The sequence below is a fragment of the Asterias amurensis genome, chromosome 9, assembly GCF_032118995.1.
Source record: "Asterias amurensis chromosome 9, ASM3211899v1".
NCBI lineage: Eukaryota > Metazoa > Echinodermata > Asteroidea > Forcipulatida > Asteriidae > Asterias > Asterias amurensis.
The window spans coordinates 18,943,945-18,967,716 of NC_092656.1; the positions used below are offsets into that span (position 1 = coordinate 18,943,945).

A 23,772-nucleotide genomic window follows, 5' to 3' on the forward strand; every position below is an offset into this window, starting at 1 on the left:
TGCACCAGGGTTTTATACGTCTAAAAATATTTAGACGTATACAAATAAAATGATTAACCAGTGATCTGTTTTCTGATTTGTAAAGGTTGTGCGATACAACATCCTCGTAGACTGGCTTAAAACAAAAAACTACCAAATAAAAAATTGCAATTTGCACTTACACTTGTGAAACTGAATTGAGAATGGAGTGGAGGTGTTGGATGTTTACATGACATCAACGTTGTGTGGTGATTTATAAAAGAAACAATATTAGTTTGTGATTTGTTTGTTTTTTAAAGTAGAGATGTTGTGGCTAAAATGATGTTGATGTGTGTGGGTGTGGTTGCATGACATGACAACTTCAGCTTCGGAATATTTGAACTTGCCACTTCAGATGTGTCCTGCCGCTGTTCTGCGAGTTCTTGTTGCTGCTGCTGCTGTTGTTGCTGCTGCAGCTGTTGTTGTTGTTGATATTCCAGTGGAAACTCTTGATTTCCGTTCAGCTGTTGGTGTTGCTGAGCTTGCCCTTGCTCTTGCTGCCGATACTGTTGCTGCAATTGTTGGGTGCCTTGATAACCACCCTGTACATAGCGGTCATTTTGTCTTATGACCTGCTGGAGTTGCCGTTCTCTTTCTTGATTCACAACTTGATTTTGTTGGTCATCTTGATTTATACCTAATTGATACTGCTGGAAATGCCATGATTTTATTAACCATAGAGAATGCAAAAACAAAATTATCTTTACCCTGTGAGGAATTTCAGCAGTTACACATGTTACATCAAAAAAATAATTTAAAACGTCCTATAACATTTAACCGAGCCAAGTCTCTAATTAAAGGCATATTACAGGATTGGTTTGAATAAAGAATTATAATTTAAGTCTGAAAGCTTACTGAGTATGAAGTTATTACCAGAAACATTTTTTTCTGTGAAATAATTACCCCTTGAAATAGTATTATACTCAAAGAACTGTAGCTCAAACTGTATTTTTTCATTATTTTCTCCTGACTCTCACGACAGATTGAGTTCAAATGTTTACAGGTTTTGTATTTCATGTATATGGTTAATTGTTATACCACTATATACATAGTACTTTCCCATGCACTGTGAAAAAGAAATCACTAAGAAAGTACTTAGAATACAATGCTTTCACACATCTGTGTTATAGGTAAAACCAAAATTGATTTTACTTTTCCCTGATGCATATTTCCATCTATTTGAACAAATCATCTTATATAGAAAAGTTTGCGGTAACACCATGTAATGATAATCTCAAAATGAGTTGGTGTTGTTCTGAAACGAACCGTTGGTTTCAACTCAACGTTTCGATCGTCTTCTGGAAAAAGCTTGACGTTTCGATCAGTATGCTCTGAGCTTTCTCCAGAAGGCGATCAGAGTATACCAAGGGTTCTTTTCAGAACCAACCCAACGTATTTAGAGATTATCATTACATGGTGTTACCGCAAACCTTACTATATCGTATTTCCACCAAGCAAAGTTTCAAATCCTAATTACCAAATCATCTTGTTATACCACAGTAATAGTAATTGTTGTACCACGTGCACATTGCATGACAGACATGAAACTGAATTGTAATGGTTAGTCATACCTGGTTTAAAGGAAGCTGCTGTTGTTGATACTGCTGTTGCTGCTGTTGTTGCATACCAGGCTGCTGTTGTACAGCCTGCTGCTGCTGCATCAACTGCTGCAGTTGGTTCTGGCATTGCAGATTGCCTTCTTTGCACTGCAGGAAATCCCTCTGAGCTGTTGCAGCCTGTTTGGACAAAAAGATTCTTAGTTTATTAAATAGCAGCTTTCTCCAGAAGACGATCAGAGCTAACTGATCAAAGCGTCGAGTTGAAACCAACGATTCTTTTCAGAACACCCCCAACTCATTTAGTGACTTTCATTACATGGTGTTACCACAAACCTTTAGACTATATAAATATCAAGTAATTAACCACAAGGGAAATGGTCGGGGCAAGTTTGAAATAGTTTGGGTTTGAACAAACAAAAATTGCCTGGAGTGGGACTTGAACCAACGGCCTCCGGTTTATCTTTTTTAAATCTTTTTAATGTTCTTAGTAATGTGTTTATACTAATGTTTGTTTGTAACTGGCTGGTAACCTCTTAAAGGTAGTGTAATTGTCAAAGACTAGCCTTCACAGTTGGTGTATATGTATCTCAACATATGCATAAAATAACTAACCTGTGTAAATTTGAGCTCAATCGGTCATCAAAGTTGCGAGATAATAATGAAAGAAGAAAACACCCTAGTCACACGAAGTTGTGTGCGTTTAGATGGTTGATTTCGAGACCTCAAGTTCTAAACTTGAGGTCTCGAAATCAAATTTGTGGAAAATTACTTCTATCTCGAAAACTACTCCACTTCAGAGGGAGCCGTTTCTCACAATGTTCTATACTGCCAACCTATCCCCATTACTCTTTACCAAGTGAGGTTTAATGCTGATAATTATTTTGAGTAATTACCAATAGTGTCCACTGCCTTTAAAGTGTCTTGTTGAGAGGTCTACCAAGGGTAAATGTGTAAATACAAACATAGAAATAAAACTACAGGAATGTCACCACTAAATTTAAAACACCAACCTGCGTTTTAAAGTTTTTGGCCAAGTTCATGACTTCGTCTTTTTCCTCTTCGCATTTCTGAAGGTTTCCTGCGAGCTCTTCCTTGTTGGCGGTTAGCTGAATAATTTCCTCATTCTGCTGGTGAACTTCCTCTCGTTGTTTATCGTTAATAAGGTCTTCTTCCTCGACAGCTATACTTAATTTCCCTGGAGCAAACAAGTGTTTGGTAACATTACATGCCTCAAAATATACCACAAAAACCACACCAATCGCTGCAGAGCCCTGTGCTTTTGCCGTGGTGCTCTCATACATACAAACAAGTTTTATACATGTACATTATGTTGCTATTTCATCAAGATCACAGTGGCAAAGTTCCAATACAAACAATACATTTTCCCCATAGCAGGGCCCTTTAACAGAATCTAGAGCGAGGTTCAAGGTCTGCAGGCCTTGAAACAACACACGGCACCCACAGCAATTGTCGTGGTGCCCTGTGCTTTTGCTGTGGTACCACTGTGCATTGCTCCAATACACACTTACATTTTCCCCACAGAAGTGCCCCTTACTAGAAGAAAATTGCTCCGCCCTTCGAGAGCGAAGTTAAAGGCCTGCAGGCCTCGGTATAATCCACAGCACTCACAACAATTGTTGTGGTGCCCTTCAGATGTGACCCCTTTCATCAGGGGCTCTGAAAGCAATAATAAAGTTTTGTGATGCAAACATTTTTCAATAGATAGGGTCCTTATAAATGTTGGGGGGAAAGTTACACACCCGAGAGAGCAAAATGTTTAACATGAAGTTACCATTGAAGTTTCATGTTGATTTGTGAACATTTTCACTCTTACCAATGTTGTCCACACCCTTTAAAGGTAAAGCCAAAGTACAAAAAAAATAAAAATTATTTTTTATTTTTTACCAAAGACTATTCATTTGAATCCACTATTTATCCAAAAACCCATGCCAATGTATATACATTATTTTCACTCACTTGTACATTCATTTAACAGCTGTACTGTGATACTTGCATTTTCCGATTGAACATCCTGCAAACAAATAAAAGGAACAAAGTAATCATCAGATCATGAATTCCATTTACCAGAATCAGTAAAGCTGACAAAATAGTCGCAGACAGTGTTCTGTGTGATCAAACCCTACACATATATATATATATATTTTTACAGGTTTGTTATAACAGATTGTTATAACAAACCTGTACAAATTGTGGCTTAATCTAGAGGGTGAATCGGGAAAGAATAGTACAAAACTAAGCTAGAATTGGGGGATATATCTTATGGCTCGCAGCTTGTTTTACAAGAGCACAATCAAAGTGGGAAAACAAACCTCCTAAATACAGGTCCATAAATGGTTCGCCATTAACAAATCAGTGAAATAAACAAACAACAATTGTTTTTTTATTTACAGTAAAGATTTGTCTGAAGTCTCGGTCTCGACGGTGGAGACCTGCCTTGGTCTAAGTATAAGTCTCAGACATTGAAGTCTCAGTTTCAGTTTTGGTCTTGGACTTTTAGATCAAAGTCTAAATCCAGTATTGAAAGTTTTGGACTTGGTCTAAAACTTTGTGGTCTCGACAACTAAACTGGACAGCTCCCAAATAAAAAACCAACAAAAAGTACTTCAATTCTTGTTTTCAATTCCGTTACTCACCAACGATTTCTCAAAGAATAATCGTCTTTCTTCACATCCATCGAGAGATTCTGTTAGCTCCTTCGTAGTCAACTGTATATTGCTTAAATCTATGCCACATTTGTCTTTTTCTCCTCTTAAGTCCATCGTCTTGCGATTGGTCTCCGTGATCTGAGTCTGTAATGCCTCACTGCGCTTTTCTAAATGGATCTAAATAACAGATAAAACAGTAAAAAGAAAGGTTTAAAACAAATTATATACACTGTATCAAAAGGTTTTCATTGCCTCTTGTTGCTGAGCACCATGATCTAGATGAAATGGTGTTACACAAACCCTGTTATTATTATTATTATGTTTATTTTTAAATATTTTTCTTATTAACAGTTCTTTCCTTACTCCAACTACCTTGATTGATTTAAAGGCACTGTACACATTTGGTAATCACTCAAAATATATACGAGCATAAAACTTTACTTGGTAGCGAGCAACGGAGAGCTGTTGATAGTATAAACCATTGTGAGAAACGACTCCCTCTGAAGTAACGTAGTTTTTGAGAAAGAGGTAATTTCTCACTAAAATAACAAAATACTTCTGGCCAGAAGCCTTTTATTCCTATCTGAAAGCACACTATTTTGTACAACAAGGGTGTTTTTCTTTCATAATTTTCTTGCAACTTCAATGACCAGTTGAGTCGAAATTTTCACAGGTTTGTTACTTTATGCATGTTGGGATACACCAAGTGAGAATACTGGTCGTTGACAACTACATGTACCAAACGTGTTCAGTGCTTTTAAGTTATGATCCGTCCTCACTCTAACAGAATCCAACATCTTAAGTTTATGGAAAGGTTTGCGGTAACACCATGTACGTAGTGACTAGATCTCTAATGAGTTGGGGTGGTTCTGAAAAGAATCGTTGGTTTCAACTCGACATTTCGATCAGTATGATCTGATCGTCTTCTGGAGAAAGCTGGACTCTGAAGTTTAACGCCCAAACTGATAGACTGTGATTGTAGTGGTATTCCTAAATCTATGTGCAGCCTTCAGTACAACAAGATCGAAACAAAAAAGGTTGGATTCTAATCATATTCTAACTTCAATTCTACACTAATCAATTTCAGGCCTGTATGCTTCGTTTTTGAAAGGACAAGGGCACCAAGGCATTTTCTCCTTGGTAAAGGGCACCCTATGAGGAAATTGTAAATTTGTACTGTAGCATTTCAAGGGCACCAAGGCAACAATGACCAGGGGCAACAAATCGCCTTTGTTGCCTCCGTGAAGTATCAGGCCTGCAATTTTGAAAATACTCACTTATGTGTACGTGTACATGTTCATTGTTTTCTGTTGCTTATTTAAAAAAAAAATATTCACCTTTTATAAATACATTTCTGATGATTTATCTATCCAGAAAAATGAAGAAATGAGGACTACAGTATAGATATGCATATATGTAAACAGGTATCAAGAAATAAAACATTAAGGGTGTGTATTTATATCTTTCCATATATATGCTTTATCCCGACGACAGCCTAGAAAATCCTGTGGAGATTGGAGAACCCTAAGGGCAAGGCAATTTTGTCCTTAGAGAAGGGGCACGTCTAGCCTTATAAAAATTTCAAAATGCACTGCCTCCATTGCTTCTGTGATGTATCTATGCAAAACTGGATGTTCAACGTGGGCCTTAGAACATCCCATGATCTGATTGGCCAAATAAGGTCACATGGGTTAATGACAGCTGGTAAGGACAACTTTAGAGAAAAGGGCATTCACAAATATTCATTCCACAACAGCTGTTACACAGAAAAACTGTAAAACAGAATATATCACTTAAAGTGCACTAATTTTTGGAAAACATCTTTATATCACACATCGATGTAAGGGTTAAATAAATAAATAAAACAACAACATGTGTTTGTTCGCAGAACTCGCTGGCTAGTTGCTGGCGCGTCACTGCTGTTGTTTTTCATTCACTTTCTAATGAAGTGTCGTAGTGAACAATAGATTTCAAAATTAAATTTAAATTAATGTCCTGTAAACTTGAATCTGGAACCCTTAGGGATTGATCTTTGATTTGCTTCAATTTTAAATATATCAACATTAAAAAATTCATAAACTTTAGTTTCAGCATGGAGGTAGAACTTAAGAGGAATTTAAACAAAAACCTTAAATCCTGTTGACAACTCATTGGTGGCCGCGATCAACCAATGGTGTAACCCACTGATCCAAATAGGTAAGCGCTCAAGATTTTGTCCAATGTTTTTTTTCTACCTCCATGGTTTTTTAGTGAGTTTTGACAAATTTGAATCCCACATCTTAAAAACAAGATTCTTTTGCCAAAGTGGGATCCACCTACCAAACAAGAAAATAAAACTTGTACAATTGACAACTTTGGTTTCAATATGTACATCGTCCATGTATGTTAAACCGTTGGTGGTTGTGTATTAAATAACCAACCAGTTTATTTGTTCAGACAACTTTGTACACAGTGTAAAAAGGACACATTGTATGGTCTACTGAACTGCAAATAGAACCACACCTACATGCAAAGATGTACATATTCAAGGCCATTGTTCCCGTGCATCGCTACGCTTACACATGGACACCAGTGACAACAGCAGTTTAATACTAGGGGTGGGGATTGCGTGAAAGTGAAAAATCATGAAAATTTGATTGAAGTTCAACCATCGTGTGAAGTTAATCCAATAAAATTGCAGAATGTTGTTACATTTTAAAAATTTTATAGATTCTATCAATTCAAGTTAGATTGTTTATCAAAAAAAAGAGCACAGTCTTTCCATCTCTGACTGTGACTGCAGTTTCACCATAAAAACTAAATTAAGGTTTAGATAATCAAAAAATCTGAAATCAGGAAAAAATCATGAGAAATTGCACACCTGTTTACAAAACATTTAGGGATCAGTGAAACCATGGTGAAACATACATGTCGTGTATGGTGTTTTTTTAAAGGCAGTGGACACTATTGGTAGTTACTCAAAATAATTAATAGCATAAAATCTTACTGGGTGACGAGAAATGGGGAGAAGTTGATGGTATAAAACATTGTGGAAAAAACGGCTCCTCTGAAGTGCCATAGTTTCTGAGAAAGAAGTAATTTTCCACGAATTTGATTTCGAGACCTCAGATAATTAGAACTTGAGGTCTCTAAATCAACCATCTAAACGCCAGAAACTTTATGTGACAAGGGTGTTTTCTTCTTTCATTATTATCTCGCAATGTCCAATTGAGCTCAAATTTTCACAGGTTTGTTATTTTATGCATTTGTTGAGATACTAGTCTTTGACAATTACCAATAGTGTCCACTGCCTTTAAGGGGAAAAAACGAATTGAGGGATACAGTACCTGTTAGCCAGGTTCAAACACTTTTGGGTGGCTTCATGTCTTTAAAAATTTATAACATTGAAAAAACTGCAAAAATTATGGAAAAGTGGTAACCCTTTTAACACTAAATAAACTAAATTGTTTTTTTTTCAGTAAGCCTGCAAACCCATTCACATGAAACAGAAACATGTTATATAATTATGTAACAAAATAAATGGTTGATTTTGGGAGATTTGCGGAGTTGCTTCCAAATTACCTCTAAAATTATTTATGAATCACTTAAATAAAAATTAATAATGATAATCATTACAGAAGTCCAAAACATTAAAATGCACACAAATAAAAAAATCAAAAAAATCTTAGTCATAATTTAAAAAAGCAATTAGTAGGCCTTTATGATTTAGTATTGTATTTAAATTAACTTTAAATTATAATATTTTAATAACAGTAACACTTAATTTTAACTGCAAATAACAGACAATACTAAAAACTAGCAAAGCAAATGCTAGTTGGGATAACGTAACCCTCTTGTCTCGCCGTCGGCAGGAGGGTTACGTTATCACAACTAAATGCGGAAAAGTTTCTGTATGGCGCCACCATTTTTTCATTCGATATGAAATAATATAGTATCTAATTTACCTCAATGAGATATCCCTTTTTGTAAAAATGAGTGAAAAGGTGGTGGCGCCATACGGAAAGTTATCCGTAAAATGCAATAGGAACGGTAATGACCAATGCTAATAAACAATTACAATGGATTTACATGAATCATGGACAATGATGGAGGTAGATGAATGAATTATTGCATTGCTTGGGTTTTTAATTTGTATCTGTCTGCTTCGCTTGGCGGGCATTCCTGTATTTTATTTAAAATAACTTAATTAATAACAGTAATAAAAGTAAAAATTAAATTGCGGTCGGTTTTTTTGGCACCCTCTCTTTACTATCACTATCATTCAATCAGCGGTCGCACTAAATTTTTACTTTCGACATACTTGGACGATTCTATTACACCGCAGGGGGCGAGGTAATATCTGAGGGCCGAGTTTTATTTTTTCGTTTTGGTTTTAGCTGCCGATTTTTTCTTTCTTGTTAGTAACTAAGCCACCGCTATGGAATTGGAAGTTAAAAAAGGGGAAACTTAGATATTGTTTTAAACTCCATGGAATACATTTTTTAAAAAGGTAAATAATCATCTTGCATATTGTATCATCCCTGCGGTTTAATAGAATCATCCAAGTGCGTTGAAAGACAACATGGCGGATATTACCGTTCGTAACTAAATTCGGGGTAAAAAAAAACTTTTTTACAGTTAAAAATAAAAAAAATTCAACAGTTTGAAAGTGATTTGGGTGCATATGACTCTTGTGCTTGACTATGTTCAAATGTTCTGTTAAAGTGCATTTAAAAATTGTTGTCGTGAGTTGTCGTGAGTTGTCGGTATTTATAGTGCGACCCTCAATCAGTATCATAAATCATCAGGTTATAGGCCTAATATTAATAAAGTATAATCATACATGATAAATAAGAAAAGCCGAGAATTCTTTTAATGTTATAACCATGGAGCAATAAATAAACCCCATGTTATATCGTTTTAAACAAGTGACAACCAAGAACGTTAGAGCATGGTTAGCAAAGCAGCTCGGCATACTACTGCAAGACAACTCGTCTTTTAAAACACGTTATGGAACGTGCTAAGTGGGTGGCGGTCGAGTTGGCAACAACATACAAAACACAGCACAAAAAAACAAAACAAAAGGGAGTTACTTTTTTCATTGCAAGTTCCTCCAACGTCGAGGTCATCTCCTGCACCTGTTTCTGAAGAATTTTACTCTTAGACGATACATTCCAGTAGTTAAAAGCGAGAACACAGATAACAATTAAAAGTCCGAATGTCAGAAATTGGGGAGCTCGTCCGCCACGAACGTGTCCCCTTGCCATCATCCCGTTGGACGCCATTTTTCAATTGATTACGACATCATCATACACGTACACACAACGCATACCACCCATGTATCGCAGGTACACAATTTTCCTGACGTTCATCCTGCAAACGAAATTTATGGTACGGGTACCAGTGTGTACGAACAAAATGGGGTGGGGTAAAGAAGTTTTTTTTAAAGGGGGGGGGGGGGAGGGGGAGGGGAAGGGGGAGACTAATTAGCTTATTTTTGTGCTTTCGATTCAATTCAATTCAATATTTCATTCACTAGTGTTGGGAATATTAAAATACTTTAATCAAATAAAAAAGAGACTCTGAATTAGACTCCCGTGCAGATAACGGTTGGGGCGGGGAGGGCTGGTTCCACCCCCCCCCCCCCCACCGTGCCGACCCCACCCCATTCCACTGCCTCCCACAAACAAAAATTATCTGTATGAAATTATTCATATCAATTTGCTCTATGTCCATATCCACTCACTATTGAACACTTTGTGTTTTTGTAGCTCGTTTGGGTTGGCCTATGTTTGGAGTGCTTCTAATAATACAAATGCCTGCTCGGCCCTTGAATGAAAGTTTACGCAACTGGGCCGGGCGGCGGCATACTCCCTTACGCCCAAATGGTGGGTTCATTTAGCTTCGCTGGGTCGACCCCGGTGTGTGGCGGTTTTTTTTTCCAGGACGAACATGGGTAATCATCTGCACACGTTCGTCATTGAAAAAGAAAACGCCACACACCGGGTCGACCCGGGGAAGCACCCATTGTTTTTTCCTTAGATTTCAAGGGGGTGATGTCAGAGACAATTACTAAAGAAAAAAGCTCGCAGGGTAGGGCGGCTTCAAATCGGTTCCCATTTATATTCCTGACCAAGAACGAAAAAATCATGAAATCTCAGGAAACTATCATGGAGAAACCAGGTCTGCGTGGATTTAGGCTATATAGCCGAATGCTGTTGTCTCATTAAATTAATCACATGTTGTACACCATCTTTAATTCAGAGTATAGGCTAGGTATCTAAATGCGTAATCACCAAAATCGTTCAAAATGTAAGTGAAATAAACAATAGCATCATTTGTTTTAGAGCATTAAATTCCAGCAACCCATCTCATTTTCTGTGCTGACAATTCATGGGTGGATGATGCAAGATGCATGATCATGAAACCCACAGATTCCAAAACAACCAACGACGATCGATCGACCAAACCACCAGAGGCAATTTATAGGCGGGGAGATATGACACGGTGGTGGACGGTACACCCGGCCGTGAATGAAGGCAGTGACAATTACTGGGGGGAAAATTATGCACAGAGAGATTTCAATCGATAACCATAATGATGGTTTTTCTCAAAACGATTTTGTTGGTTTAATCAAAACAGGAATATTGTGAAATCAATTCAAAATTCTCAGTATAAGGGACGGTGTTGAAATTGGGGGATCAAGCTTTTTCGCCCTACTCACGTTGAATGAAGATGTTTGTGTTATAGTTTACCTGTAGAAGTTTCAGCTATTATAGTCGATGAATTTTGAAGGGAAACGAAAATGATAAATCACAAGTTTTCAGGAGGGTTGCGTAGATACGTTGTACATGCTAAATAAATGTTCGTCTCCCCATACGATAATTATTTTTGTTGCATTTTATTTTGTTTACTCATTTCTCAAAAATTACTGCACCTCAGCAAGTAATATTTTAAGGGAAGCTTTCTACCATCAAAACCGTGTACGTTTGATGTAAACCTACCTTTGGATATTGTCGTAAGTACCCAATTAAGCACGAAAAAACGTTCGAGGCAAAACAAAGCAGCGAACCAATCACCCATTGAATGTTTTTGTTCTTTCACTCTGTTATTCTTTCCCAGAGCAGAGTTTCATCTGTTCAGCATTATTTGGACTACACTCACTTCAGGGTCAGAATTGACCCGGTTTAAGTCAGGGGTTAGACCGATTTCTGGGTCAGTGTGACCAGGAATCTGAGCCAGATATCATAACCCAGAAATGGATTAAAATAACGCAGAATCCTGATTAACAATCCCAGTTGTTGAAACCAGTTTGCGGGTCAGCCTGACCCAGATATGGGGTCAAGCTCCCTGACCCGGAATCCGGGTAAATTTTGTGACCCAGAAGTTTTTAGAGCGATAAATTTAGGCCAAGAGAAATGTAAAATAACGGATAACGGTTACTTTAGTTTACAAAGCATGCACTGAGTGAAGAAGCGAAGCAGAAACATCTTCTTTTTTTAGTGAAATAATCACTCTAATGTTGACAGTGGCGGTGTGATTGTTGAAAACTTAGTTGTATTGACGGAGACAGACTTTGTTTTGTGTAACGGTAATAAAACAAAGTTTTGAGAAAAAGACCAAACAATTTAGTTATCATTCATGTTTAAATATTATAATAAATTTAATTTATGCGTTGAATTGTTAGACTATTGGAGGTGAGTGAGTGATTGATTGATGGATTGATTAGTTTGATAGACGAACACCGACGAACAATGCCCAATACAGCCGGCCTCCTAAATGCATACGTGTACAACATGAAACAATGCTTTGCAGGACCATTGTAAATTATACTACAGCAGCAAACGGTCTGCTTAAGAACCACAATCTACTTCGTTAATTTGGGGACTATCTTTGAAATGTCTGTGTGAGGACCCGGTCGGTGGATTTGGAACAAAAATGAATCAGATGAGAAAATTGTTTTCTCTTACATATTACTGAGAATGATTTGCCGTAAAATTCGTAAATTCTTGTTTAAAAACGGAGTGGAGGCCTGAGTTTGAACGGACAAACTATCGCGTGGACAAGCCGGTCGGTCGCCACAGGCTCATGAGAGCGACCAACAAGCATCATCGTAGAGGCTTTGGGAAGAAACTATAAACAAATAGTAAACTTGCGGGTACAACCATGTGGAAATCTCTTCTGTGTGAGTGTTGGCTCTGAGAAGAGCCGGTTTGGTCTCGACGTTTCGAACAGTTGGCCTATACTCAGCTCGTCTTCAGGACAGTATACTCTGCTCTTATATCCTGCTCGTCTTCTACAGGCTTTACTTTAAAGGAGATTGTAGCAAAGAAAAGACATAATGGTGTTCGTCACCAAACTGATCTCCGTCGTCCTGGCGAGCCTTGCCGTTTTGAGTGTCCTCTGGAACGTCTACTCTCGGTTCAGTTTCTCCGGTGGTGGATCATGTAGATTTGCCCTCTCAAGGGATCACGCAAACTATTGGCTTCTTAAAGAAGAATTAAGCAGACTTGAATTAGACGTGATCAAGTTGGAAAACAAGAAAGCTCTGGAGGAATTAGAACAACAGTTTTCTGGGAAAAAGACAGACACTGAAGTGGATCCGGTTCATAGGAACCTTCCCGCCAAAATCTCTGGTCTAGAGAGGGCGAATAAAGAACTGCGAGATTACATTGCCAAGATTCCACTTGTGATTTCTAAGATGAAGGGAAGTGCGGAAGAACACAGGCAAGCAGTTGGAGAACTGTACGATGAAACGGGTAAACTGAAAGAAGAACTTAAGAAATTAAAAAGTCGTCTGGTAAGTTTCGAGTGGCTATACCTCTATTTATATGAAAGCCTATACACAAAGTTCACCTAGCTTTTGATGTACTTAAAACACGGTTTGGGATATGGTAAATATTCATTATGAAGCACTCGGTTTGAGTAAAATTGTATCACTTTGAATACTTATTGTTGTCATAACATAAAACGCAGTTTGGGACATGTCAATTCATAGTGATTCACTCGTTTCTAATAAACATATAATTGTAAATGCATGAATGCCGCGGTGAGGCATATTGTGAACATGAAGTTTGACTCTTTGTTTTGCCCAAATGCACAGAGCAATTTCCAACACTTGCTAAGCACAAATCAATTATGCTTACCAGAGTAATGTTACCAGGCCAAATTTAATATTTTGTGACCCGCTCAAACTGCTCGACACTGACCGCCATTGCTGACGCTGACGTCATCAAACAGTGGAAACCATTGATCTTTATAAATTATTATAATAGAGATCAATGGTAGAAACTACACACCCATGCCTGCGCTGTGCATGCTCACCTCTCAGCCAGTGAGAAGTCTTCATTGACCTCAGTGAGGGCGCTCTTGGGGCTGTTGACGTCATATTCAAGGTGTCTAGTTATAAACGCAAGTTTTTGTGGATTATTTGTCCCCCCCCCCCCACAAGTGCAATGTCTACCCGAGGGGAGAAAATGACACAATTTTATAACGATTGATTTTGGACATTAATTTTTCATTTCTGCAGAACGAGATTTTACAGAGCATCAAGTCGAGTTGATGAGCCTAAAGGTTGTCTACCTCTACGATGTTTGTTCGCCGAGAGAATGAATGTTTCACACGCGAAGTGACTGGTCGAGCTGATGAGCATAAAGGTTGTCTTCCTCGACGATTATTGATCGCCGAGAGAAGGGATGTTTCACAATAAGTTGTCAATCGGGAAGGGACTGAGCCTCTTTCATGTAAATAACAGATTCAGAATCAGGCCAAATTCACAATCCTTCTAGTCTGATTTAGGATGCTGTTCGAATCCCAGTCCAACCATTGACGGAATCCTTGCACAGGTGTCAATCCAACCATAGTTGCTTCTCTTCGTCAAGAGGTACAACTGGTAGTGATCAAAATGGTTCGTGTTATTGGTTGTGCCTTTTTGCTCTTCGTCTACACCAACCCCGGAAGAAGAACTAAGTCCATGTACCGAATTTATATTTTAAAATGTTAATCATTATGATAACCGTTCACCCCCTGTAAGCTTTTAAAGTTTTTAAATGAATTCTTGTTTGACTATATGTATACAAAGGTACATGCTTTTCTTTCTGTATATGAAAACATTAGTACCAATGACAATGGTAAAATTGATCGGGTATGAGTTTTTAGAAAGCACCGATCCAATGGATCTCTAAACACTCATAATGTAAAGGCTGTTGACGCCCATATTGTTAAAATAACTAAAATAAAATTAAAAGTATTGATTTGAATTAAAACATTTAATTTATTTTCATTTATTAATTTTTGAGGATAAAAACAGCATAACAAAAAAAAAATCGGAAGTACCATATAGACAAATTTAAGAGTGCACAAAACAAAATGTGTGGTTTATTCTTACCAATCCAGTAAACTTCTACTTTTAATAGTTAACTTGTTTGTATAGATACATTTGAAATTTCTATGATTTTCCTTTAGTATCAGACTTTGTTGATGACAACTTAGTCATGATCGCTCTATCGCCGCGAGCTGATGCCTTGTGTAGGCCTACCAAAAAACAGTTTTTTATTTTAAGAAATAACACAATAAGGGTATGTGCTTTTACCGAATTGGCTGGTCCAGCTACTGCTGCTGCTAGTTGCATCCTCAGCGCATGTTACGATCAATCCAAAGCCGTAGCCGTAGCCAAAACACACGCCTTCATGAAAACACACCAAGGCAAAATACAAAATTTACAACTGTTTGTTTAGCAAATTAAAGGCAGTGGATACTATTGGTAATTACTCAAAATAATTACTAGCATAAAACCTTACTTGGTAACGAGTTGGGGAGAGGTTGATTGTGCGAAACATTGTGAGAAACGGCTCCCTCCGAAGTGACGTAGTTATCGAGAAAGAAGTAATTTTCCACGCATTTGATTTTAAGACCTCAAAGTTAGAATTTAAGGTCTCGAAATCAAGCATCTGAAAGCACACAACTTCGTGTGTTACTGTGTTTTTATCTTTCATGATCATCTCGCAACTTCGACGACCAATTTTCACAGGTTTGTTATTTTATGCATTTGTTGAGATACACCAAGTGAGAAGACTGGTCTTTGACAATTACCAAGTGTGACCAGTGTCTTTACAAAGTGGCAAGTTTTAACATACAGGCCTTAGCAGAGATCTGTTTTGCTTCACCTTTTTTCTTATGGCATTGACACTAGCCTATTTAACATGGATGTCAAGGTCCCAATTTCAGAGAGCTGCATAAGATAGAACATAACCAAACAATAATTTATGCCATTTCACCACGTAATTAACATTAAAAACAATATTTTGAGCTTTTCAGCAGCTCCATGAAATCGGGCCCAGGTATCAATCTTCTAATAACTCACTGTTTCGATTAATTATTTCTTGGTAAAAGTCATACGTTTTACGATGATTTGTTGAGGCAGTTTTGTAATAAATGTTCTGATCAATATGTTTTCCCTGATTTCGGAGAAAACCCCCAAAACAGTCTATTTTACTTTCATAACGTCATGATATTGTCCGTTCAAATTCACTTTGAGACATGCTAATTTTAGGGACTGAATCATTATAAGGGCGTTCATTTTAGAAATCGGCATTCAATTTAGTAGGGGCAACATACTGCTGCAAAAATGAATGCTGTTCGAGTTTATTGTTTAACGATGATTGACACGCAATTAAAACACAACTCTGGGTTGCAGTTGCAGTCACTATTTTGACATGCCTTTGTTCTGTGTAACACCTGACGGAAATCCTGCTCTCCAACACTGTAAGCAACTTAGTGTAGACGTGTGTCCACATAGTGCTTCAAGTTCCTTCACTATGTGGACCTCTTCTGTTTTCATGTCCGCACTTCGCATGTAGCGCTAAAACACAATGGGGAGTGGTGTTTTTCGAACACACGATGAACAGTTGCAGTCACTGTTTTGAAACTCCTTTGGTCTTTACACTAAAGGAAAATCATATTTTTTACACTGTAAGAGCACTGTGTGGACGTGTGTTGGCATGGTTCACATAGTGTTCCAAGTCCCTACATTAATATGTGGACTTCTTTTGTTATCAGGTCCACACTTCGTATGTAGCATTAAAATATGATAAACACAACGATAAACCCACGATGGGGAGCAGTGTCTCGAATGATGTTTCTGTTCCCTTTGCTGTAAACTTTTGTGAGACTTCTAAGTATTGTTTTTGCACGTGAAACGCGAGGTGACTCGATGTCAAACCAACACAATTAAAAATCACAGAACTTTGTGACGATCAAAATTAGTTGTTTTGATAACTTTCTTCGTCGTACATTTCGTTCAAGGCGTCTTCGGCTAAACCAGTCTTTAACCCGTTCTTGCCCTTTAACATAGACACGGCATGGTCGAGACTCTGCCGTTCTTTGAGCAGGGTATTCCTCTGTTTCCTTAATTTCAAAGACATCTTCTTGAATTTGTTGACTGTGTTTTTAAGTTCCTCGTTGTCGCGAGTCAGTCTCAACACTCGTTTCTTGGTGTCTCGTAGTCTCTGATCGAGTCGGTGAGTAGCGTTGACCAAATGCTTCAGCGACGAAGCATCATTCCATACCCTTCGCAAGCAGAGTTCTTCGTGGGTGCGTAAGGCGAATCTCTCGGTAGAGGCACTCCAGTAGCCCGCTAAGAGAATTACAACTGTCGCTGCGAAACAGACCAACGTGTACAGCGAGGATATGTCGCGGTGGCTCATGTCGTGCACGGGAGCGAACGGACTAGTGATCCCGCTGTGTGTGAAAAGGGTGCCAAAACCGTGTCGTCTGCTCAAAAAGCGGTTCACACCCCAAACACTTTGACGACTCATCCAAAAAAAAATATCTTATGGATTTTAGCCCTTAGTAAAGATTTCCAATTCCCCCTTTTTCAAAGACAAATAGGTAGCACAGGCCTATAACGAGAACATATTTGTGCCACAAATTGTGAGGCAAATTATGAGGCAGGCCTTGTTGCATAGCAACCGATGCTTCTCTATTAAGGAAATGAGAATACCAAGGCAACGAAAGGTACGTGCGAAGACACTTAATTCACCGTTAACTCAACACTGCGGTTGCTTATTGTTATTTTTAGCGCATGATATTATGCAAATTAAATGCGTGAGTACATACACAAAGGGAAACCTAAGCTATTCCACTTGTGTAGGAGGTGAATTCAAGTATAAAAGCAAATAGCAAATGTATTTATGTATTTTATTTTTGTATTTCGCAATACTTGACTTTAGTTTTTTTTTGTTCTTTAAAGGGTGGCTGCAGTTTTTTGTTTTATTCATTTAAACGATTAAACATGACTTTTTAGACCTGAAATATTTTTTATTATTTTTTATTAAAAGCGCAAGTATTTTAAAAACGGTTTTCAAGAGATTAGGGGAACCCCTCCCCTAAAAGGGAGCCGTCATTTGCATTAACTTGACGTCATGTCGGTAACCCGAGCCGCCGGGCCCCCTGTGCATATAGAGACGTGTGCACTGTGTGGCCTGGTACATGTGTAGTTAGGGACCAGACTCTTTTTGCCGACGATATGTTTGAATTCCCGACGTGACTTCGATGGTAGGGGGCGGCAACAATCCACAAAGGGGGGGGGGCATGACTTATTCGCTAATTACGCAAGTCAGGTATGTCGGGAATAAACAAAACACATTTTATTGATGTTCAATACATATATCAGAAATAAATAAATTAACTGTTTTATTTGAATTCACTGCAGCATCCCTTTAATAGGCCATATATTGTTTCTTTATCTAGTTATTTGTTTTACCTTTTCGAAGTTTCATTATCTTTAGAGTATCATTCTTGTGGAGCAATCGGTCCATGATTGGTACCGGAACCACTGTTCACATATACTATGGCACTTTTCGAGTCAACGTCTTCGGCTTTTGAATCGGCTTCAGGCTCCGTTCTCTCGTCTGAAGCTCTGCTGAGCACGTACGCAAAGCACGCGCAATTAATTGTCAAAATCAACCGCGGGGCCAAGCTAGCCTGAGCTGAATCTGGAGCCGACGCCGTGGTTTCGAAAAGGGCCAGTGCATGTCACGTGACTACGGAAAACCAACATCATTAACCCTCGAAGTGGTTGAACTTGCAAACACTCATCGGATTGTGATATCGGTAAGTATTGCTCAAGATAAACCACCCCATGTGCAATGGTATCTCTTTTTAATCTGGCGGCGATAAGGGTGTCGCTGAAACGAAACTTTGTCCTCATTAGTTTCCTAAAGACTTGTGCAACGGGTAATAATTTCCCCATTTTTAACGCAATTAGCCGCCATGTCAGTTCGTGCTAGATTTTCCATTTTTATCATCACAATGGAACTTGGTGTTACCAGGTACAAGTAGTATGCGGTAGGACTATACAACATACGATTTGTTGTAAACGCATGGTTACTTGGATGGACATAACAGACGAACCGAGAGTTGGTTTTGTTTCTTGATGATAGGATGAAGTGTCATCTTTTCTCATGCTTATGAGGAACTCGCTTGGTTGATGAATTCGTAAAGGTAAGATTATGTAGATTAATGAAACTTCTGTAAATAAACAACGTGATGTAATGAGGATTGATAATCCATAAAGGAGAATGGTTGGCAGGATATTAGTTGTCTGGGTCGTCGTTGAACTAAAAGAAGAGAACAATCAAGGTGTAGTCCTTACTTACAAAACAGAGATTCAAAATGCTTAATGTTGATTACTTATTCCATGTATTTAAGGTGGACAATTTGAGACAGAATAATGTCACAGAAGGCTGTAGCCCGACGACCATCGACCGGGACTCTCCCACCGATCGCTACGACTGGATCATCACCGAGCCTTACAAGTCTCCAGCAGCGTGCTCGCTCCATCGACAAGACGGTCCAGCATATCGGGCAGGAACAATGTTACTCCCGTCGCCTCTTGGACAACGAGACACAGCTGGTTAGAGCCCGCTACGAGAGACTCAAGAAGAAGGTCTCACAGATAAGGAGCAATCTTACACCAGAGCAGATTGCTGAGATTGAGAAGGGATCTCAGCAGCAGCATGAGGGTGGGGGAAGTCTGTCTCCTGACGCGGGAAAAGGTTTAACCTCACCGCGGGGGAGACGATTCTCACTTGAAGTGTCCACGGCGGCCTTCCTGGGAACACCAACCCCACCGACCTCACCTCCACCAATAACACAACGGACTCGCTCAGCACATCCAGTAATTGTTGTGCCAATGGCGATGGCCATGGGGCATAAGAGAGTCCGTCGGCCTGCCACATCGGGTAAACCTGACCTTATTGATGAAAGCTTAACTCACCACAGCCTTTTAATAGATGCACAAGCAAGCCACAGCGGAACAACTTCTGGAGTAGAAACACAACATGATGAACTAGGAACACACATTTCCCGCCAAGGGAAGTCACCGCAATCGCCTGTCGGTCTTTCGGTTGTAAAGAGGAACCGTGCCGTCACTGTGCCGTGCGGTTCTCCCGTAGGACAAGACTCATCTATAACCTCTGACATTCTAAAAAGACCGTCACGGGCAAGTACAGCCTCGGGAAGGTTACAGAACACCCAATGCACCTCCCCCAAACTACCAACCGAAGGTGACGCATTCCGAAAGGCCGATCCTCCAGGACTGGCTACGTCATATCCGCCATTTTGTCCCGAACGCAGGCCTTCGTCAAGCGTCCCGACTAGTCGATTAAGCCTTCGCAAAGTTTCCCTGGTCGGTTCACCCGTCCCGAGGATGAGGCAAAGTAGGCGGATTTCAGTGAACGCCATGAACAATGTGAGTAGCGCCACCATTGAGAAGTTCAATCAGTGGCCAGTGGCAACTGCGACCGAGCCACCGGCATCTTTCTCATGCCACGAACTAAAATTAGAAGACGCTCTCTCGCGATCACCCCCGACTAAGACCCCATCTCGGCGTCTATCTGCCGTCGCCAAGGTATCCCCTTTCCATGAAACTCGCGAGAGAAAGCGCGAGGAACTACGAGGAGCTCGAATCGACGACAACGATCACCTTTCAATGGAGCTCGAGCAGCGGAAGGAAAAACTCCTGAAAGGCATCGACAGTATCGTAGGGCGCCCCCACGAGAATATCAACGACCAGTTAGTGACGAAAAGCGACTCTCAGAACTTGCCTAATGATGGAGTGATGCAAAATCCCATCACTGTAGACTTTGAAAAACGCGATAGGCCTACTATTAAAAGTCAAGGTCCAGGTTTTAATTGGCGTGCAGAAATGATGAAAATTCGTTATCTCCGTTTGCCCCAAAAGTGTGATGACGAAGTCAGCGTTGACATGCCACCAAAAGGAACACCACAACTTAAGGCTGCAACAAAATGGAGGCGATTCCTGAGGAAATAGTCAAGCAGGGCTCGCTTTCACAAAGCGATTAGCCGTGGTCTTAAAAATTGGGTGTCAATCCGAATTGCAAAGCAGAGTAAGAAGTCAAAATAAAAATTAACTAGTAACGGTGATGTTGACAACTCATGAATCTTAGTGCTTTTTGGAAATCGAGGGCAGGGGTTCGATAACAAAGAGTTATGATAGATGGTAAAAGGAAAGAGTGATGCCACAATAGAAATTACTTTGCTTCATAATAGACAACAATCTTCAATGCATTGTGAAACTGAACCAGGCAGTCAAATCTTTTTGGATTTGCGGATTTGGCTTCGGGTTCCGACTTGAGGCACCGTCCACTTGTTTGAAGACCCTGTACTGAAGAATTAATGTTTCATGCTTCTCTCAAATTTAATTTGATTCTCTTTACATTACTAGCTCAGATCCGTATAAAAAATTATTTGATATTGATTAATTCTCAAAACTAAAACTGTTTCCATTTATAGTTCCACTCAACACTTTTTTCAGATATCTTTATAAATTTTTATAGGACTATAAAACGTCATGTAATGTAGCCTATCTGATATTATAGAAGCTAGCCGATAACATCTTTATAATCAACAATTTTCCCCGTACAATTGGATTGCTATTGTTTATGTTTGACCGCCGAATTGCACCTGTTTTGCTAGTCTTGGTTCAAGCATGCGATCTCTAATCACACAATCACCGACTGATAGAGGGCGTCCTCTGTCTGTCAGATCGAACACCAGAGACCTTATCGCAAATACCAATGCGCAAGCGCAGATGGTTGAATGAGGTGCATTGTGGGATAGATATGAATCAAATTTTGCTACCAGCTAGACCACAATGCACCTAATTCAAAGCTTTACGCGCGCGCCCCAGTATTTGCGAAAAGGTCTAGGGGCTTTTCTCAAACCTCGGCTCAGGCTCCGCGTGCTGGTAAAATCAGCAATACGCGCTGAAAATGCAGGTTAAAGGCCGAGCTGCGTACACAGCGCGCGGAGCCTAAGCCTGAGCCGGAGCCCAAGCCGTGGTTTGAGAAAGGCCCCAGGGCTGGTGCATGTTCGCCACATGCAGTGACTGATGTCTCGCGTACAGCGTCTTGCACCAAGACTTGTACCCAGGTTAAGAAATTGGATCATAGAAAAAAAAAACGGAAAATGTTTCGAGAGGAAAGAAATCAGATTGTGAACACTATGAAGCACTTGAAGTGGCATCCATCATTATTTAAAGGTATCATGTATTCAACATTAATGATAACAGCCATCTTTAACAGTTACAAGTCTGAAGTGACTAACACGACAAGTAAACGCAGACCGAAAACGAATACTATATTTAGATTACAATTTTTTAAAACAGTGGCTCTGTGACGTAGAACACAATGGTGTTGATTGGATGTTGAGATTCAAATGAAGCATGGTCAAGTTTCATGACTGTGCTTACCGCGGAGTCCCACGCTTACGGAGAAAGCCCTGTAAAGCAAATCACTCAAGAGGATGTAAGCGCCAAATTCCGGTTAGCAGAGCCATTAAATTTGGCCCAACATTGGGTGCGTTTGTGTAGCTTCCCTGGGTCGACCCCGGACTGCCCCCGGTGCGTTCGAATAGCTTTGACGTCATTCAAGGGGCCCACCCGGGTCAGCCCCAGTGCCCTGCTTGTGGGGTGGGTCACTTGGGGGCTGGTCACTTGGGGGCTGGCCCCAGGTGCATGACGTCACTACGAGAGCAGTGAGTGATCGTTCGTTTAGCTCTTGTCAGGGGCTCACGCGGGGTAGAACCAGGGAAGCTAATCGAGCGCACCCATTTTGTTGCTATTTACTGAGGTAAAATACTGGAAACGGGCAGGCGTACACGGTGCCGCGCCTAACTCTCAGCCAATGACAGGCCTTAGTTTACCACTGTGAGGGCGCTGCTTTGGACTTGGCAGGGGTCTATTTGCATTGCTTTGTGAATTCTCAAAATGAAACATCGACAATCAGTTATTTTATTTAACCGGAAGTAGGGCCTAAGTAAACTGTAACGAATATGTAACTTGTAATAACGAATAATAAATGGTAAATGCAGATAACATTAAGAATTCGAATAAGTAACTCGTATGACTTGCAATGTTGTATAATCGAATCAGCTCATTGTAATCAGGTTAAATTACGAATAAGTAATTGGTAATAACAAAATGAGTAATCTGTGAACGAATTAGAGATTCACAATATTACGAATCCGTGTAGCTTTTTTTTACGAATCAGTTTCTGCCAAGTAATTCATATACAAATTAATAGTAGTTTGGATCTAGAAATTTGTAGATACAAAATAAGTAAACCATGATTTGTAACCAGCCAGGTTCTCTGTAATGACGTAGCAAATGCAAATAGGGGTTAAGATTTTACAAAATACCAGAAATTTATAAATAATATATTATTCTATCTAATTTGTTTTCAAATGCAAGTTCGCACAAAACAAGTATTTAAAAGCCACGTAAGAGGCTACTATAGAGGAACACGTTTCAAATGAAAATAATTCAGGGAGCTTATTGAGTTAATAGGAATCGATATTGACCTCTTAAGGCCAATCATTATTTGCTTTAGGTCCAGAACATTCACCTTAAAATGAAACCTTTTTGAAGCTGTACTTTTTATTTAGCGGAAGAATCCAGGCGAGAAATACCTTGCCTATGTGTAGTTAGCCACACAAGCTGTTTAAAGGCAGTCGACAATGGCTGCTTCCCCTCTAGACGAGAAAAACAACCTCTTCGATAGATATATGTGGGATGGTTAATAACTCTAGGAGTTTATAAGCATGGTAATTAATTTACACAAGTGTTGCAAGTTTCTATTAATTAGGTCACACGTTGCACTCACCTGGAAGAGGCTTGCTACAATTTGACAAGAACCTAATTGGACATCCTCGCTAATAACATAAAGAATGGTTATCCGATCGTACTTGGAAAAGTGACGCTTCAGCTCTAATGAAACGAAATGTGGCAAATTAAATTTATGAAAGTTTACGAAAAACGCATCATTATAGTTTCGGCTTGGAATCCATTCAATTAAAAAAACGCTTTGTTTGGCCAATGTCCGTGGAGCGGCTGTCGCTACTAAATTAAAATGAAATTATTCGTCGCCCGTCTCTGGGATGTAACTCAACTCTTCCATGCCTGTGATAATCATGGCATTCAACAAACGAGATGGAAAGTTGACTGTGCATTAAATGATCTAGTGTTACTT

At 39.4% G+C, this 23,772-nt stretch overlaps 3 protein-coding genes across 6 annotated transcripts in view; 2 read left to right on the plus strand and 1 right to left on the minus strand.

Moving 5' to 3' along the window:
* The window catches only part of LOC139942373 (uncharacterized), a 33,890-nt gene extending 24,358 nt beyond the window's left edge, over positions 1-9,532 (minus strand). For 2 of the 4 annotated variants that reach the window (XM_071939238.1, XM_071939239.1), the window contains exons 1-5: positions 9,316-9,532; positions 4,232-4,420; positions 3,555-3,609; positions 2,588-2,772; positions 1,590-1,754 (exon numbers count right to left, since the gene is read on the minus strand). In XM_071939238.1, the coding sequence (XP_071795339.1) occupies positions 1,590-1,754; positions 2,588-2,772; positions 3,555-3,609; positions 4,232-4,420; positions 9,316-9,507 (786 nt within the window). In that variant the 5' untranslated portion in view covers positions 9,508-9,532. Of the gene's footprint in view, positions 1-365; positions 669-1,589; positions 1,755-2,587; positions 2,773-3,554; positions 3,610-4,231; positions 4,421-9,315 lie in introns of all 4 variants that reach the window. The other 2 variants (XM_071939237.1, XM_071939236.1) reach the window with 2 other exon arrangements.
* A 2,912-nt stretch (positions 9,533-12,444) lies between these two features.
* LOC139941446 (uncharacterized) lies at positions 12,445-13,784 on the plus strand. Its single transcript, XM_071937942.1, has 2 exons — positions 12,445-13,022; positions 13,752-13,784. The coding sequence occupies exons 1-2, from the start codon at positions 12,564-12,566 to the stop codon at positions 13,782-13,784; spliced, it is 492 nt and encodes a 163-aa protein (XP_071794043.1). The 5' UTR covers positions 12,445-12,563.
* Positions 13,785-18,494: 4,710 nt separating this feature from the next.
* On the plus strand, positions 18,495-21,302 carry LOC139942020 (uncharacterized). Its single transcript, XM_071938687.1, has 2 exons — positions 18,495-18,724; positions 18,932-21,302. Exon 2 carries the CDS (start codon positions 18,954-18,956, stop codon positions 20,553-20,555), a length of 1,602 nt encoding a protein of 533 aa, XP_071794788.1. The 5' UTR covers positions 18,495-18,724; positions 18,932-18,953; the 3' UTR covers positions 20,556-21,302.
* The last annotated feature ends 2,470 nt before the right edge of the window (positions 21,303-23,772 follow it).

Excerpts from the sequence above, each read along its gene's own strand:
- LOC139941446 (XM_071937942.1), top strand. The coding sequence starts at position 12,564 with ATGGTGTTCGTCACCAAACTGATCTCCGTCGTCCTGGCGAGCCTTGCC. Across the intron at positions 13,023-13,751 it reads AGAAATTAAAAAGTCGTCTG|AACGAGATTTTACAGAGCAT; the intron begins GTAAGTTTCGAG and ends TCATTTCTGCAG.
- LOC139942020 (XM_071938687.1), top strand. The coding sequence starts at position 18,954 with ATGTCACAGAAGGCTGTAGCCCGACGACCATCGACCGGGACTCTCCCA.